This window comes from Choloepus didactylus, chromosome 6, assembly GCF_015220235.1.
Source record: "Choloepus didactylus isolate mChoDid1 chromosome 6, mChoDid1.pri, whole genome shotgun sequence".
NCBI lineage: Eukaryota > Metazoa > Chordata > Mammalia > Pilosa > Megalonychidae > Choloepus > Choloepus didactylus.
Window position 1 is genome coordinate 576,414 of NC_051312.1, and position 16,409 is coordinate 592,822.

Consider the following 16,409-nt stretch of genomic DNA (forward strand, 5'->3'; position numbering starts at 1 on the left):
CCCACAGAGCACGAGGTCAGACCAGAGGCGCGGCCAGGCGACAGGTGGCCGAGCGCAGGACCTCTCAGGAAAGCCTCCACCATCAACAAGAGAGACCAAGGAAACAGTGTCAGAGCAGACGACAAGGAGGCAACACCCCCAGACGAGAAAGGACTGGAAGAGGAGGCCACGAGGACCTTCAAATGCCAGAAGAGGGAAGGAGGCCAGGTGAGGCCACCTGGAGGCCCCGAGGCAGGCGAGGCCAGTGCACGGCCCCCAGCTGAGCGCCACGCGCGGGTGACATGGCGCAGAGCCAGAGTCCCAGCCGAGCCGCCGAGGCCACACATCGCCGTGCGTTCAACCAGCGAGGGCCAGTCCTCTGAAAGTTCAAGGAAAGCTACTGCCAAGCTTGAGAGGAAAACAAACACGCCTCAAGACATGCCTTTCTCAAGATGTTTGTGTCTCCTGTAGCCTCTCTTAGGAAGCTCCTGGACATCCTGTCTTGACAAAAGAGGGAGTAAGCCAAGAAAGAGGAGGATGTGGGATTCGGAAGCAACAGATCCTTCGTGGGGAGGGCGAGGGGCTCCCCAGGAAGGGTGTCTCCAAGGACAAGTGAGGTCAAGGGGCCCTGAAGTCTGGAGATACTGAGAGGAGATTTTTTTTTAAGTTCTGGTAGAGTTTGGGGTTAATTAACAAAATGTATGTACAGTACCAAAATTTAAGCAAACACAAGGGAGGTTGAAATTATTTTCTTCAGAGGAAACAGAAAGCTGTAGGAGGAACTATAGCACCAACATCCTACATAACCATAATTATCACCATATAGACCTGAATTTTGATTTATCCAGAAAGCTTCATTTCACTAATGAGGAAGATGAGGGGAAAAAAGTGTATGTGTGAGAGAGAGAGAGAGAGTATGTGTAAATATGTGCAGCGTCTAAGTGTGTGTGTGGGTCTAAGTGTGAGTGTGAGTGCATGCATCTAAGCAAGTGAGTGCCTGGGTCTAAGTGTGTAGGTTTGCATGTGTCTAAGTGCGTGGATATGTGTGCCTCTAATTGTGTGTGCGTGCATCTAATTGTGTGTGTGTGTGGCATCTAAGTATGTGAGTGCATGTGGCATCTAACTGTGTGGGTGGAAATGCATTCATCTAAGTCTGTGTGCTATGAATGCATCTAAGTGTGTGTGGGCACATGGGTCTAAGTGTGTGGGTGTGTGCATCTGTGTGTCTAAGTGTGTGTGAGTGCATGTGGCATCTAAGTGTATGCATATGTGTGTGAGTACATATTTGTGAGTGCCCGACAGTGCCAGTGCACGTACATGTGTGTGATTGTGTGTGTGTTACACAGGAGGATCATCACGGCTTTGCTTCTGAAGCTCAGAATTGGAGATGCCGGAAATGCCCACAAGGCAGCCAGGTGTGCTTTACCCCTGAGAGGTCATAGAAAGGAGCTAGCATGATCGATGGAGCAAACGTAGGTCAGAGTGTGTGTGTGTGTGTGCGCACACATAAGTGCGAGAAGCCTGGGCAGACCCCACCCAGCATGCCCAGAGCTGCCCTGGAGCGGGTGTGGATTCGGGCGTGCTATGCTTCACCCATGTCTACACTGGGCTTGTACTTTTTCTGAGCGTGAATTAGTTTAAAAATTAAAAAGAGCGGGTATGTCCATTGGCGAGAGGGGGAGCTGCATTAGAGGGAATGGAGGTTGGGGGGGCACTCTGGCCGCCCACCCTCACCTGCCCAGGATGAAGGCGATGTAGATGAGCGAGGAGAAGTGTGCAAAGAACTGCAGGGTGAAGAACTTGACGGTGAATTTGCTCTCCCGCTCTGATAAAGTCCTCGGCTGCTCTGGAAGGAGAGGGGTGGCGGGCAGCTCCAAAGCCAGCCCCCGCCCCATAGGGTCTGTTTCCCCTCTACCGCGACCCTCACCTGTCCCCACAGGGCCTCGAGCTGCAGAGTGGAAGAGGGCACGGGACCCAGAGGGAAAGACCAGCCCCCGTCCCACCAAGCCCTGCTCTCAGCGCCTCGGATCACGGTTCCAAGACCCCCTCCTGTGGGCTCCCTCCAGGAAGCCGGGGTTGGGGGCGCCCCTCTTACCTAAGTCACAAAGCTTCTGGGCCACACACCTGTTGATCTGTGTCAGGCAGGGGAACCCAATAGGACTCACACTGGACCTGCGTGTGCCCCCACCCAGCTGCCCCCTTCCCAGCTCCCCTCCCTCCCAGCTCCCCCCAGCTCTCTCCCAGCTCTCCTTCCCCCCAGATCCCCCCCAGCCGCCCCCTTCCTAGCTACCTGCCCAGCTCCCTCCCAGCTCCCCCCCGAGCAGCCCCCCTCCCAGCTCCCCTCCCTCCCAGCTCCCCCACAGCCCTCCCTTCCTCCCCGCTCCCCCCCCAGCTCTCCCCAGCTCTCCCCCTCCTGACACCTCCTACCTTGGTCATGACCACGATGGTGACATAGTGCACGAGGGCACCTGTGGCCACCACGACTGTGGTCACCTGCTGCTCCAGGAAGGGCCAGGCTGAGTTCCTGAAGAGGGCGGCAGCCAGGACGCGGTAGACGACAAGGACGTGGGCCATGCCGATCATGAGGCAGATCTGGGGGGGCGGGTGAGGGCGGGTGGAGTCGGGGGCAGGGCCACGCGGGTGGGGGGCGGGGCCCTCGGTGGGTCTCCCTACCACGAGCAGCGACAGCACGAGGATGGTGGCACTGCGCAGGTAGGAGTGCTGGTGCAGCCGCAGCTTGTGCTGGGGGCAGTTAATCAGCTCCAGCGCCATCTCCTCCTGGGGAGGGCACAGGGCACGCCTCGGGCACGGCTCGCGCCTCGGGCGGTGCTGGCCCTTGGGGCCCTGGTGCCGATGGCGGCCGCCCCTCTCCTGGCCTCACCTGCTCCTCGTCCCAGCCGTACAGGTCCCAGTGCAGGACCACGCGGGCTCGCTGCCGTTTCCAGATCTCCAGGAACACCGTGGCTGCCGTCCAGGAGAGAGGGGGCGTCGCGCGGTGCCCCTCGGGGGTGATCGGGAGGTGGCAGCGGGCATCAGGCTGACGTGGGAGTGGGACCCCCGCGCCGGGACCCTCAAGGTTGCCCTCAGTGACTCACCCCACAAGGCCATGAAGATGGCGAACAGCACCGTTCCCTCGTTGTCAAAGAGGTGGGTGAGCTGGGGGGCAGGGGAGGGGGCCGGTCTTGTCAAGGCGGGGAGGGGGCTGGCCTTTCCCCTCCCCCCTGTCATCACCTCAGGTGAGAAAAGTAAGCGCTCGACCCGCAGGACACTGGCCCAGCTCTGCGGGTCCATGCCTCAGTTTCCCCATCTGCAGGACCATGCCAGCCCTTCCGAAGGGTGCAGTGGGACCGGCAAACCTTGGCGAAGGTGCAGGTGTCCGACAGCCGCTGGAAGCTGCGTCCGTGGTCCCCGCGAGGACACAGGAAGATGTCGTGGGCCTCACAGATCTCCTTGCTGGGGACACAGGACCTGCCTGTGCTGGCCCACCCCTCCGGGCCCCCCCGCCCCGCCCCTGCCAGCCCCTCCCTGGCCCCGCCCCCGCAGGCTCCGCCCCGCCCCCTGAGCCCGCCCCCTCCGGGCCTGCCCCACCCTCCAGCCCCCTCCGGGACCCCCCGCCCCGCCCCTGCCGGCGCCTCCCTGGCCCCGCCCCCGCAGGCTCCGCCCCGCCCCTCTGGGCCCTCCCCCTCCGGGCCTGCCCCACCCTCCAGCCCCCTCCGGGCCCCCCCGCCCCGCCCCTGCCGGCCCCTCCCTGGCCCCGCCCCCGCAGGCTCCGCCCCGCCCCTCTGGGCCCTCCCCCTCCGGGCCTGCCCCACCCTCCCGCCCCCTCCGGGCCCCCCCGCCCCGCCCCTGTCGGCCCCTCCCTGGCCCCGCCCCCGCAGGCTCCGCCCCGCCCCTCTGGGCCCTCCCCCTCCGGGCCTGCCCCACCCTCCGGCCCCCCGCCCCGCCCCTGCCAGCCCCTCCCTGGCCCCGCCCCCTGCAGGCTCCGCCCCGCCCCCTGAGCCCGCCCCCTCCGGGCCTGCCCCACCCTCCAGCCCCCTCCGGGCCCCCCGCCCCGCCCCTGTCGGCCCCTCCCTGGCCCCGCCCCCCGCAGGCTCCGCCCCGCCCCCTGGGCCCGCCCCCTCCGGGCCTGCCCCACCCTCCAGCCCCCTCCGGGCCCCGCCCCTGCCCCGCCCACCTGATCTGGCTGGCGTGGAAGAGGGAGAAGCCGCTGAGGAAGACGAGGACGCCCGCCACGGCGGCCGGCACCAGCATGGTGGTGTACCAGCCCAGCCAGGCGAAGTACAGAGCCACCTTCTCGCCAAAGTAGTCCCTGCGGGCACGGCGGCCCCGTGAGGGTCCCTGAGATGCCCGCCCTCCCCTGGGGGAGGCCACGGTGGGCGTGTCCACATGTGGGGAGGGGGAGCGAGGCCTGTGTGTCTAAACGAGGGGTGGGGGCTGGGGGTGGGGGGTGGGGGGAGTACAGAGGCACCCACTGGGCGCAAATGGCTGTGGCAGGGACACAGGTAGGCTAAAGAAGCACCAACCTATCTGTAGGGGCAGGAATCGCTTTCATGGGCACTCAGGTGTGTCTGTGGGGCACAATTGGTGACGGGAGCACAGGTGTGTCTGTGGGGGACACAAGTCCCAGAGTATCTGTGGAAGCACAGGTGTGTCTGTGGGCACATAGGTGTGTCTATGGGCACACAGGTCCCAGGTGTGTCTGTGGGGTACAGGTGCATCTGTGGAGGCACAGGTGCATCTCTGGGGGACACGGGTCTCAGGTGCCTCTGTGGAGGCACAGGCGTGTCTGTGGGGGTACAGATCCTAGTGTATCTGTGGGCACACAGGTGTGTCCATGGGGCACGACTGGTGACAGGAGCACAGGTGTGTCTGTGGGGGACACAAGTCCCAGTGCACCTGTGGAGGCACAGGTGTGTCTGTGGGGGGGGGTACAGATTCCAGGTGTGTCTGTGGGCACACAGGTGTGTCTATGGGTTCGCAGGTCCCAGGTGCGTCTGTGGAGGTACAGGTGTGTCTGTGAGGGACACAGCTCCCAGGTGTGTCTATGGGCACACAGGTCCCAGGTGCATCTGTGGGATACAGGTGCATCTCTGGGGGACACAGGTCCCCGGTGCATCTGTGGAGGCACAGGTGTGTTTGTGGTGGGGTACAGATCCCAGGTGTGTCTGTGGGCACACAGGTGTGTCTATGGGTGCACAGGTCCCAGGTCCATCTGTGGAGGCACAGGTGTGTCTATGGGGCACAGGTCCCAGGTGTGTCTGTGGGGGAACAGGTAAGTCTGCTTCAGGTACAGGTGGCCTGTTAGGGGCACTGTTACCTGATGTTATCAATCGGCTGCTTGCTGCACATGCTTCTCCACCGGGCCCATTTCTTCAGGGTTTTCTCCTCCTGGGCAGAGGTGACGGACAGTGAGACCCTCCTGCCTGCAGGCCCCCCAGGCCCTCTCCCAGCAGGCCCAGCCCCTCACCTTGTGCAGGGGAAAACTGATCTCAAAGACCCCCTCCTTCACCAAGTCATCGAAAGTCTCTGGTGGTCACAGGGAGTCGGCAGATCAGGGCAGAGAGAGGACTGGGCAGGACCCCTGCCCCGTGTTCCCCCATGCCCAGCACCCCCCAGCCGGCACAGCAGTGCCGCTGAGCCCGGCCGCCTGCTTTTGCTGCTGGGGTGTCCTCTTCTTACCCCCGTTGGCCGTCTTGCCATTCAGGACAAATTTGACAATACGGATTCTGGAACACAAGATCTGCAGCTCAGGATGGCCCCGCAGGCTCCTTGCCTGACCCCCAGGTCTGACCCCCCACCCAGGTCCCCACAACCTGAGGATCTAATGCCTCAGGTCTGACCCCCCAGGCCCCTCCCTCCCTTCTCCTGTATCTGCCTCCGTGCTCCTCACGCCCGCACCCTTCTCCCCCAGACGCCGGGCCCAGACCCCCACCCCAACTTCCAAGAACAAGGCCATGTGCGGAGCCCCTGGTGCCCAGACACCACGCGAAGCCTTTACATGTGTGATGCTCTTTACGCCCCCGTGAGCCACCAGCCAATGGGGAGGCCGAGGTCCCCCAGCCCCCAAGCACCCTCGTGTGACCCCCCGACACCAAGCCTGGACGCCTGGGCCCCTCCGTGGACCCATCCTCGTTCCCCAGCCTGCTGCTCCCGACCGCACCGCCGGTGACCCCCCATCTGTCCCCCTTTCTGCCCCTCCCCAGGCCCGCCAGGGCCCCTTGTTGCCTCATAACCAAATCCCAGGGACACTCTGTGCCCGAGTCCATGGGCAGGCCCAGCGGAGCTCTGAGGGAGCCCCCGAAGGTGCTGGACCCCCGCTGGGCCGGTGTGGGGGGTCCCGGGAGCCGGGATCCAGAAGGGTCAGGGAGGAGGGGGGCTGTTGGGGGGAGAGGAGGTGCTCCCAGTCGGGCCTTTGGGGCGCTGGGGGGGTCGTCCATGGGGGGCACAGGCCGGGACCCTGTCCTGGAGGAAAAGGGCTGCGGCCGGCTGGGGGAGGAGCCTGCTGGGTCCGTCACCGCGTGGAACCCCCGACAAGCCCGAGGGGTCGGGACCGCCGGTCTCCCCGGCCTGGACGTGGAGGCGGTCACCCGCGGTGGGGGCGACCCTCGCGGCGGCCGCCTCCCAGGGGCGCCGGAGCTCCGCAGCTCACCGCGTGCTGGGCTGGATCCTGGGGGCGGGTCCCCCGGGCTCCCCGAGGAGGGTGCGGTACAGGGCGAAGATCCCGCTGTCGGCTCGGACCCCAAAGAACAACTTCTCCCGGTCCTGCCTCGTCTGGGGCGGGGGACGGCATGAGACCCTCCACGCCTCCGCGGGCCCCCTTCCGCCGCCCGGGCCACCGCGGGCACGAGGCCCTCCCCTCTCTCAGCCCCTCCCAGGACGCAGCGCGGCCCCGCCCCGTCCCCTGTGTCCCCGCCCCCGCCCCGCCCACCCTGATGTGGAAGCCCTTCCTCCTCAGCTCCTCCAGGAACCGCTGCCGCTGCTGGTCCCGCTCAGGGTTTGTCTGGGCACGATCAGCCACGAGGACATAGTCCCACGGCTCCGAGGCCTCGGTCTGCAGGGAGGAGGTGGGGCCAGGGCAGGAGGGGCATCCAGCAGTGGGGCTGGGGGGCGCAGGGCTGGGGCTGGGGCATGCAGGGCTGGGGCTGCGGGGTGCAGGCTGGGAGGGTACAGGGCTGCGGGGTGCAGGGCTGGGGGGGTGCAGGGCTGCGGGATGCAGGGCTGGGGGGGTGCAGGGCTGGCAGTGCACGGCTGGGGCTGGGGGATGCAGGGCTGGGGCTGTGGGGTGCAGGCTGGGAGGGTGCAGGGCTGCGGGGTGCAGGGCTGCGGGGTGCAGGGCTGGGGGGGTGCAGGGCTGCGGGGTGCAGTGTTGCGGGGTGCAGGGCTGGGGGTGCAGGGCTGGAGGTGCAGGGCTGGGGCTGGGGGATGCAGGGTAGCAACGGGACAAGAAGGGGGTTCTGGAGCGTGGGGAGGTGGGGGTTGGGTGGGGTTTCTGCCCAGGCCCCAGTGGACACTCACCTCCCCGGTGTTGGCCTCCAACAGTGGAAAGCTGTTCTCTTCATCCTGGTGTGGGGGCGACAGAGAGAGGGACGTGACCGTTCCTACAATGCGGTGCCTCTGGGCCATGCGCTTAGGCCCCGCAGGGTTAACACACAGAGCTGGGGGGAGAGGCTGCCAGGGGAAACCCCCATGAACCATCTGTGCTCAGGTAAGTCCAGGTAGCAGTGAGTGCCCTGATGGCAGTGAGATGGGCTGAAGGTTCGTATTGGAAAGTACATAAAAAACTCCAGCAAATCGACCCCGTCTAAGCAAGGGACAAAAGGCCCCAAAGGTTTCCACAGAAGAGGAGCAAGGGACAGGAGTGGGGCTGCCCTGGGCCATGGGGCGAGGGGGCGCCGCCCCCACCCTGGGGTCTGCAGACACTGAGGACCGCGCTGCCGATGCTGGGGGAGCATTTGGGATTGCGGTTAACGTTGAACCTTCCTACACCCTACGACCCACCGCCAGACGTGGACAAACCTGCCAGCAACTCACACGGATATGACACTGGATCTGCTCTGTGGGAGGCACAGCCTGCAGGGGGGCGGCTGGAGCCCCCTCCCCGGTGGGCCCCGTGCTCCGCGTGGGGAGAGGAAACGCCCGGCAGACCCCCCCGACCCCACTGACCAAGGTCACGAGACAGTGAGACCCCAGGCAGGAGTGCTGAGAAGGCTTGTCCCTCGCCCCAGCCATCGTCCCAGCGCGGGGACGGCCACCAACGCCTGACGCCCCTCAGCAGCGTCCAGGTCGCCGAGGACGAGGAAGGACAGAGGGCTGCCCCTGACGGGGGACTAAGGAGACGTGAGCAGTACAGCTTTGGGGGGTCCATGGGCCCTGGAAGTACACCGCGGGCAGGCGGGTGACGCCCAGGTGACGCCCGGGTGACACCCGAGCTCCCGGCGCTGCCCCATGGGGCCTCGGCATCCTCACCCGACGCGAAAGACACCAACGCTGGGGAGGGGCCCGTGGCGCTCAGGCCCTGCAACCCTTCTGCAAATCTAAACCTTTTTCAAATGAAAAGTTTTTTTTTAAAAAGTAAGTCCCAGATGCTTACTTATAGCCTAACAGTCTTTATAAAGTGAAAAACAACTGAAATGTAAAAAACGCATTCTGTGAAACAGGCCTGTGCCAGGCTGCACCGGAGGACAGAAGCAGGAGGCTCAGGTGCCCATTAGGACCGAGTCCCCAAGTGGGGCGCCTGGGGATTCACAGGTGCTCCGTTACTCTCAATAAGCAGACAGACAGACAGAAGGCCACCCATGGCCTCAGTGGGGCGCCTTCAGCGGGAGGAGCGGAAGAGAGCAGGGGCTGGGGCTGCGGCCCATAAGGAGGAGCCGCTCCCTGGAACCCCAGGCATTGGCGAGGGGCGGCTGGAGCCGGGTCAGCACCCCCGGGGGTCTGCCCCAAGGGGCTGGGGGTGATGCAGCTCCTCGGGAAGGGCAGGGACTCCCTGGCATCATGGGGGGGACGAGGTGCCACGTCATAGGGGAGGGAGAAGGTGGTGCTAGGTCATGGGGAGGAGGAGTCTGGGGGCCGCACCCACTGTAGCACCCCTGCCCACCTCACCTCCTCCATGGTACCCCCAGCAGAGTAAGCTGCCTCCAGGGCCGAGCCAGCAGGTTTGGGTGCCACCACCCACCCACCCCACTGCTGACACTGGGCTCTCCTTCCAGCAGGTCCACCGTCCCCTACCTTCCCAGGGTCCGCCAGCCCCCCACCTATTCAGGAGCCTTCCATCCAGCTTCAAGGGGTCTCTCTCTGCATCCGCTGCTCCCCACTGGCACCCCCTCCCCGGCCACTCCTCCCTCCAGGGCCACGGGGTAAATACAGGCTGCGGAGGCAGACAAGCAGCAGACACCTTTTAGTGTAAGTATATCCCAGTTGTTGGATTGGACGTAATTACACTAAAAAGAAACCCTATTACTTGTTTATCTGAGATTTAGATTTAACTTTGAATCCAGTTTGTTGTGTGTTTTTCTTTGTTTTTGCTACATCTGGCAGCCCTACTCCACCCCCAGGCTGGAGAGCCACCCACCCTGCTCTCCCGCCCCATCCAGCACAGCCCAGCCTGTGCCGGGAAGCCCCTCAACCCACCCGGAGAGGGGCGGGCTCCCAGGCAGCAGGGCCGCGGACGCTGGGCTCACCGGGGCTTGGTTTCCAGCTCCAGAGCAGCCCGCCCGCAATGCCGCCACCCACGCCCCACGTGGCCGAGGTTCTCTGGCCTCTCCCAACGATGCCCGCCCTCTCACATTGCCCCAGACACCCCGGATGTCCCCTGCTCTCCCATCAGCAGATTCCTGCACCCAGGCGTGGGAGCAGCTCCCGAAACCTCTCCCCCGTCCCGGGTCAGGAGAAACCTGCAGTGAAATCCAGGCCAGGGCGGGGCAGGGCATCCTGAACTTGCCTCGGCCCCGGCGCCCAGGCTCAGGGAGAGGAAGGCCTTGGGGATGTGCACACCCAGCACCCAGCTGGGTTGGCAAGATGTGCCTGGCTTCTCACACCGGGGTGGGCTTCTTTCCATCTCTCCGTCCTGCTCCCAGGACCCCCCAACTCCTTGCAGAAACACTAAGCAGAGGTGAGGCGGCCCTAGTAGGACAAGCAGGGTGCAACCGGTGCCCCAGGGCTGGAGGGGCAGGCAGGGCACAAGGAGGGACCCTGGAGACGGGAGCATCCCAGGGGATGTCGAACGGTGCAGCCACCGTGGAAGGCAGAATGGCGGCTCCTCAAGAAGCTAAACACACAGCTACCTACCGTGTTACCTGGCAAATTCCCTCAAAGATAGTAAAACAGGGACCCAGACAGGTATTTGCCCACAGCGTTCATCGCCACATTATATGCAATTGCCAAAAGGTGGAAGCAACCCAGGGGTCCAACAGCAGGTGAACGGATAAACAAAACGTGGTCCCCACACGCCATGGACCGTGACTCGGCCGTGGGGAGAAATGACGCCCTGGTGTGCCTGCTACGCCGTGGAAGACTCTGAAGACCTGCGGCATGGAGAAGCCAGACGCAGAAGGACGAGTAGGGGATGATGTCCCTTCTATGAAATAGCCAGAAATAGCCAATTTGTGGAGACAGAAGGTAGATCAGTGGTTGCCAGGGAGGGAGGGGTGGGCAGGAGGAGTTGTGAGTTGGTGGGCATAGAGTGCTTGTAACTTTTGGAAAGTTTAAATAAAATTAAGAATGATGTTCTCAGAGGCCGAGGCAGGAGGCTGAGTCAGCCCCAGAATGAGGCCACTGGTCGGGGGGCAGCTCCTGCCTTGCGTGACCCCCCTCTGGGACACCACACGGCTCCGGGACGATGGCCGCCGGACTCGACTCCCGGGGGGCTGCTGCGTGTTCTGGCCGTGGGGAGTGAAGCCACGTGGGGTGCCCACTGGCAGGGGCCCAGTGCGGGCAGGTGGACAAAGCTAGAGATGCGGGTCAGCCCCGGTCCTCAGCCGCCCTCAGCCATGGCCCGGCAGCCACAGGAGCAGCCAGGCAGCCCCCCACCGCTGACCCCCAGCCAAACAGCCTCCGGGTTCTGCGGACTCTGCCTGCCACACACCTCTGTCCCCCAGCCCCCCTCAGCCACCTGCTCCAGGCCAGGTGCCTCCCCGGACCATGGCCGTGCCCGAGTTGCCACCATCAGGCTGTCCATCTGTCCATCCGCCGTCTGGCCTGTGCTTCTCTGGTCCCTGGCCTGCTGCCTGTGGGACCCCAGCGTCTCGGCGGGCGCTCGGCCCCTCCCCGCAGAGGCCCTCTTTTTCCAGCCTCGGCTTGGCCCCCCTTCCCCACCTGGCTCTGCTTCCTCAGAGCTCCTAAAGGCAGCCGTCTGTCCCCCCCTCCTCCTGGCTGTCCCTCCTTTCCTCAGTCCATCTGTCCATCCCTTCCTTCAGATGCCCCGTCTGTCGTCCTCGTCCGGCCGGCCCTGACGTGCACTGGTGATGTGGCCCCTGTGCCTGGGCTTCATGGGGCAGTGCTGGGAACGCTGAGCTCCTGGCACCAGTCCAGGCAGGAGTGACACCCCATCCACTGCAAGGCCGAGGGCGGGGTCAGCACAGCGGGGACAGGAGGGGCGTGGTCAGTTCAGGCAGGTACAGGAGGGGCGTGGTCAGCACAGAAGGGACAGGCGGGTGGGGGAGGGTACAGGAGGGGCGTGGTCAGCACAGAAGGGACAGGCGGGTGGGGCAGGTACAGGAGGGGCGTGGTCAGCACAGCAGAGGACAGGCAGGTGGGGGAGGTACAGGAGGGGCGTGGTCAGTTCAGGCAGGTACAGGAGGGGCGTGGTCAGCACAGAAGGGACAGGCGGGTGGGGGAGGGTACAGGGGGGCGTGGTCAGCACAGCAGAGGACAGGCAGGTGGGGCAGGTACAGGAGGGGCGTGGTCAGCACAGAAGGGACAGGCGGGTGGGGCAGGTACAGGAGGGGCGTGGTCAGTACAGCAGAGGACAGGCAGGTGGGGGAGGTACAGGAGGCTGAAGGGGCCTGGCCAGGGAGGGGTCTGGAGTGCAGCCTGGAGGGCAAGAAGATGCAGGAGGCAGATGAGTGGGGGTAGCTCTCCTGGCAGAGAGAAATGTGTGTGGAGAGGCCCCAGGAGGCCAGCGTGCCATCTGTATTCCAGGGACTCCATCTACACACGTCTGGGTACTTGGTAGTTACCCTTCTTGGAACAATACTCAGCACCTCTGAGGACCCAGTGGTAACTACTCCCAGAGACTCAGTGCTCAGCACCTCTAAGCAATCAGCAGTTGCTTTTCCCAGGAACTCAATAGTCAGCACTTCGGCTTTGTAGGAGCATAAACAGTGGGGAGAAGGGAGCTGCCAGTGGGTGAGGCGGAGGGATTAGCAGAAGTCAGATTTGAAGGGCTGTTAGGCTGGCTGGGAGGTAGGACTTCAGCCGAGGGCAACAGGGAGCCGCGGAAGGGAATTGAGCAGGGGAAGGTCATGCTCAGAGCCACCAGAAGCTGGGGCCACCAAGGCAGCCCTATCCTACTGTTTGTACCTGCCCTTTTCTAAGGGCTGATTTTCTCCCTCAGTCACAGCAGGTGTGTCCCGCCGCCCCACCCTGAGCCATCCCAGGGTCTCTCCTCCGCCCCACACAGGCTGTCACAGGAGGAAGGGGCTGGCAGGGAACGCGGGGTCAGGGCGAGTCTGCTGGCCAGAACTGGCTGCAGCTGGAGCTGTACTGGAAGGGCTCACCCGGGCAGGGGGCACGAGGGGCCCACCCACCTGGCCCTCAATTTTGGAAGGGCCAAGCCCTCGAGTGGGAGGCTGGTTTTGCTCTCCGCCTCGCCAAGGGCCTTCTCCTGGGGCCACCCAGCTCTGGCCCAGCCCCAGCAACCTCTCCCTGCAGAGGGGACATCCCCAGGGGTGAGGATGGCTTCCAAGGGTTCTCCTGCCCCTTTCCAGGGCCCCGCAGCCTCCTGCTCGCCTCCCCAGGATCCGAACCCAGCAGCTCACAGCCTGGGGCAGGCCAGGCACCCTGGAGCCCACAGCCCCTTCCCCCTCCGGACAGAGCTGAAAGGTCAGGAGGGGCCTCTGTGCAGGTCAGGGCCCAGGGGACACCCTCTCCATCCTGTACTGAGGAGCCAGGCAGAGGGACCCGGGGTCCCACACTCGCCAGGACCCAGGCCTGAGGCCCCAGACCCTTGGCTGGAGGGCAGCCTCCACGGCCCCCAGGGGCGGGCCCCGCTTGTTCTCAGGGCTCTGACCACCCTCACCTCGGGGTGCTGGGCTGCAGGAACTCCCCTCCCCCCACGAAACCAAACACCTGCGCTTTCCAGGTGAGGATGGCAGGGCCACGGGAGCAGCCTCGGGAGGGTCCGGCGGGAAGCGCGTGGGGTGGGCCTGCCCGTGTGGACCCCTGGGCGCCCACACTCACCTGCATCCTGGGGCCCAGGCCGCCAGGGGCCAGCGACGGGTGCCTGCTGGGCGTCCTGTGACTTCCGCGTGGGACTCACCCCTCCCTCCTCCCCGTCCCTCCCGCCCCACCGGGAGCAGCCGGGGAGGGGCCAGGAAAGCCTCCCGCTCCGCCCGCACGGCCAGCGCCCAGGGCCTCGGAGGACCTCGCTGGAGCAGAGGGTACAGGTCCAAGCTGGTAAATGCTGGGGGTGGGGGGTCGTGACAGGGCAGCCCCCAGGCCCAGTCCCTCCCCTGAGCACCCCGTCGCCCCTCCCCCGTCGTCCGGGGCTCATCTGGGAGGTGGGGGTTGACTGACTCGCCCCCCAGGTTGAGAAGTCTCTGAAGCCGAGCTCTGGGAGGGGCCTTCCCAGTGAGGACCACACACCAACACCTCCCCCCACCCCAGGGTGGGCCCTGGGAGGCCCTGCTCACCCTCCTGCCCCTGCCCCTGCCCCACCTCAGAGCACCCACCCCCAGCCCACCTGTTCCAGCCTCAATTCCTTGGAGGAGAGACTGGGACACCAGTCAAGGAATGTGACAGGCGATTCCAGATCCAACACTGGGGTCTTCTCCCACCCAAGCCTCCTGCTCTGTGGGCCCCATCAGGGTTTAGAGCAGCCCTGGGTGTCTTGGGGGCTGCCTGGCTGCCCCAGAGCCACATGGAGGACTGAGAAAGTGGCTCTGCCTGCCCGTGTGTCCTGAACATGTCTGTCCAGCCCAAGAGGCCAGGAGAAGCTGCAGAAGGCACATGGGGCATCTGGGAGGGCAAGGGGCACCCACGGGTCAGGGGACAGGGAGCACTCACAAGTCGGGGGGCAGGGAGCACTCACGGGTCGGGGGAGCAGGGAGCACTCACAAGTCAGGGGGCAGGGAGCACCATGGGTCGGGGAACAGGGAGAACCCACAGGTCGGGGGCCACCCATGGGTTGGGAAAGCAGGAAGCACCCACTGTGTCGCATGGCAGAGTGCCAAGTGTTTGCTCTGGGTTCCTGCCCACATTTCTGCTTGGGGGACCCCTGGCTGGATCTGACAGAGGCAGGGTCCAGGCCTGACCTCTGAGGTGGCAGAGAGAATGGAGACAGCACATGGCCCAGAACCTGGGCAGCCCTGAGGGGGCCGGACCAGACAACGGCAGCCCCAACCAAGATGACCCAATGGGTCCCTCGCAGGTGTGAGGATAGCATTCGGATTGGTGAGGGTGATGGTGGCCTAAACAGAGATGGTTTATACAAGTTCATTTATTTCTCTCCCACATCAGTAACATCTGGAGGTGGCCAGTCCAGGGCTAGGATGGCGGCTCCACAGTCAAGGACACAGAATCCCTTCAATTTGTTGCTCTGCCACTTTAAGCACCTGGTCCCATCTCATGGCCCAAGATGGCTGCTCAAGCTCCACAATTACACCACATTCCAGCCAGCAGGAAGAGGAAAGGGTGAAGGAGGGACACCCTTTCCTGGAAGGACACTGTCTAAAACTTGCACATGTCCCAGTCTCCTTTCCAAGCACCTTATTTCCATTTTTTGTGTTAGGTTTCTTTTACTAAGGAAGGGAAAAGGAAACTGGAGGTATCCGCAGACTCTGCCGCAGGCCAGAGGGCCTCGAATGCCAGGCTAGAGTCCAGGAAACAGAATTCACGAGGATTTTGAGCACAGAAAGCACATTATCAACCATCTCCTATGCTCCTCCGACGTGTTGCCTCAGTCCCGGCCTACACCAGCCCAGGATAATTTGTATTTACTTTTTCATCGTGTTGCACCAATCTGGCCGCATGTCCTGGATTTTACCCGATTCAGGTGTTCCTTTAATGTGCAGACTCGTCACTCTTTTGCGATGTTTTTTATCTGGCATTTCAATCTTATTGCCGCAGAAACACTGCTTCTTCTCACTTTTACCATCCACGGCCGTCACATCGCTGGATCCTGTTACCTCCACAGTCCTCGCTGGGAAAGGGCCGGGACAAGAGCCCTCTGAGCAGACGGTGCTGCCGGCTCCGGGAGAGGAAAGCAGAGGAGGTCGCGATCCCCCTGCCCCACGGTGTAAGCTTATTGTACATTCAGTGAGGGATAAAAGTCAAGGCAGGGCTCAGTCAAGCCGACCCAGAGAGAAAACGGACACAGCCCTTTCAGAAAGTAACTCAGCAATAAGTTTCTAAAGCCTTAAGATTGTTTATACTTTGGTCCATGAAGTTCACTTCTCAGAAACCATCCTAAAGAAAAAAACCAAAAGTAATGAAAATATGTATACGTCCTTTGCAGCACATATTATAAGCAAATATTATGAGTAAATATGGTATACTCATAAGCTGATTATGCGGCCACAAAAAATTACTCTTTCAAAGAGTTTATGAGAACATGGGGAAGTACTTATGTTATACTATTAAATGAAAAAAAAATAGGTTACAAAAACGTATAACAGGTTTTATTTCAACTAATAAAATGCATTAAAATACTGGGAAGAGTAGATTTAAAATTTTATATTCATACTTAATGTGTGAACCTCGGATGGTGGAATTTTGTTTTTCCTCATTCTATTTTGCTTTATAAAAATTGTCTACAACACACACATACAAATTTTACAAACTGTATTTGTACTAAAGTGCACTATTGTAAACTTTTAACCCCGGGCCCAGCCTTAGCCTCTGGCCTCTGGTCTGTGAAGTATCTTGGGACAGTGATGGGGTGCAGCCTGAGCTCCTTCTCCCTGCTGTCTTGCGAGACTTTGGTTGAGACACACATGGGCCCCCACTCATGGACCTGGACCCTGCCCACTGGTGTTCTCTCCCCTGTAGGGCAAAGTGCAGCAGGAGCAGGCCCCCAGTCCTGCTGTCCGCAGCCCTTTAATCAGGTGTCCGGCAGCTTCTCTGTGGGGGTTGCGACAACAGTGCCAGCAGAGTTGGTGAAATCCTGCAGGGAGCTGGGCATCGCAGGTCCTCACCTAACGCCCTCGCCCCACTTGCAAGGAACATGACTGGACACGGGCCACAGATGCCGGGATGTCAAGCCAAGGCTGCAT

The 16,409-nt window shown here is 62.7% G+C and overlaps 1 protein-coding gene and 1 long non-coding RNA gene across 9 annotated transcripts in view; one reads left to right on the plus strand and one right to left on the minus strand.

Moving 5' to 3' along the window:
* The window catches only part of ANO9 (anoctamin 9), a 25,236-nt gene extending 11,807 nt beyond the window's left edge, over positions 1-13,429 (minus strand). For 6 of the 8 annotated variants that reach the window (XR_005217334.1, XR_005217333.1, XM_037838431.1 and 3 more), the window contains exons 1-15: positions 13,378-13,429; positions 7,495-7,539; positions 6,908-7,030; positions 6,629-6,750; positions 5,659-5,705; positions 5,447-5,505; positions 5,297-5,367; positions 4,154-4,288; positions 3,336-3,432; positions 3,075-3,135; positions 2,861-2,943; positions 2,653-2,757; positions 2,407-2,571; positions 2,075-2,111; positions 1,714-1,825 (exon numbers count right to left, since the gene is read on the minus strand). Coding sequence is in view for 6 of the 8 variants with exons in the window: in XM_037838431.1 (XP_037694359.1) it covers positions 1,714-1,825; positions 2,075-2,111; positions 2,407-2,571; positions 2,653-2,757; positions 2,861-2,943; positions 3,075-3,135; positions 3,336-3,432; positions 4,154-4,288; positions 5,297-5,367; positions 5,447-5,505; positions 5,659-5,705; positions 6,629-6,750; positions 6,908-7,030; positions 7,495-7,539; positions 13,378-13,383 (1,268 nt within the window). In the remaining 2 variants the exon portion in view is untranslated. The remainder of the gene's footprint in view (positions 1-1,713; positions 1,826-2,074; positions 2,112-2,406; positions 2,572-2,652; positions 2,758-2,860; positions 2,944-3,074; positions 3,136-3,335; positions 3,433-4,153; positions 4,289-5,296; positions 5,368-5,446; positions 5,506-5,658; positions 5,706-6,628; positions 6,751-6,907; positions 7,031-7,494; positions 7,540-13,377) is intronic. The other 2 variants (XM_037838434.1, XM_037838433.1) reach the window with 1 other exon arrangement.
* LOC119535996 lies at positions 6,920-8,554 on the plus strand. The gene is made up of 2 exons (XR_005217335.1): positions 6,920-7,043; positions 7,519-8,554. It is a non-coding gene; the product is annotated as an uncharacterized LOC119535996 (long non-coding RNA).
* Positions 13,430-16,409: the final 2,980 nt, after the last annotated feature.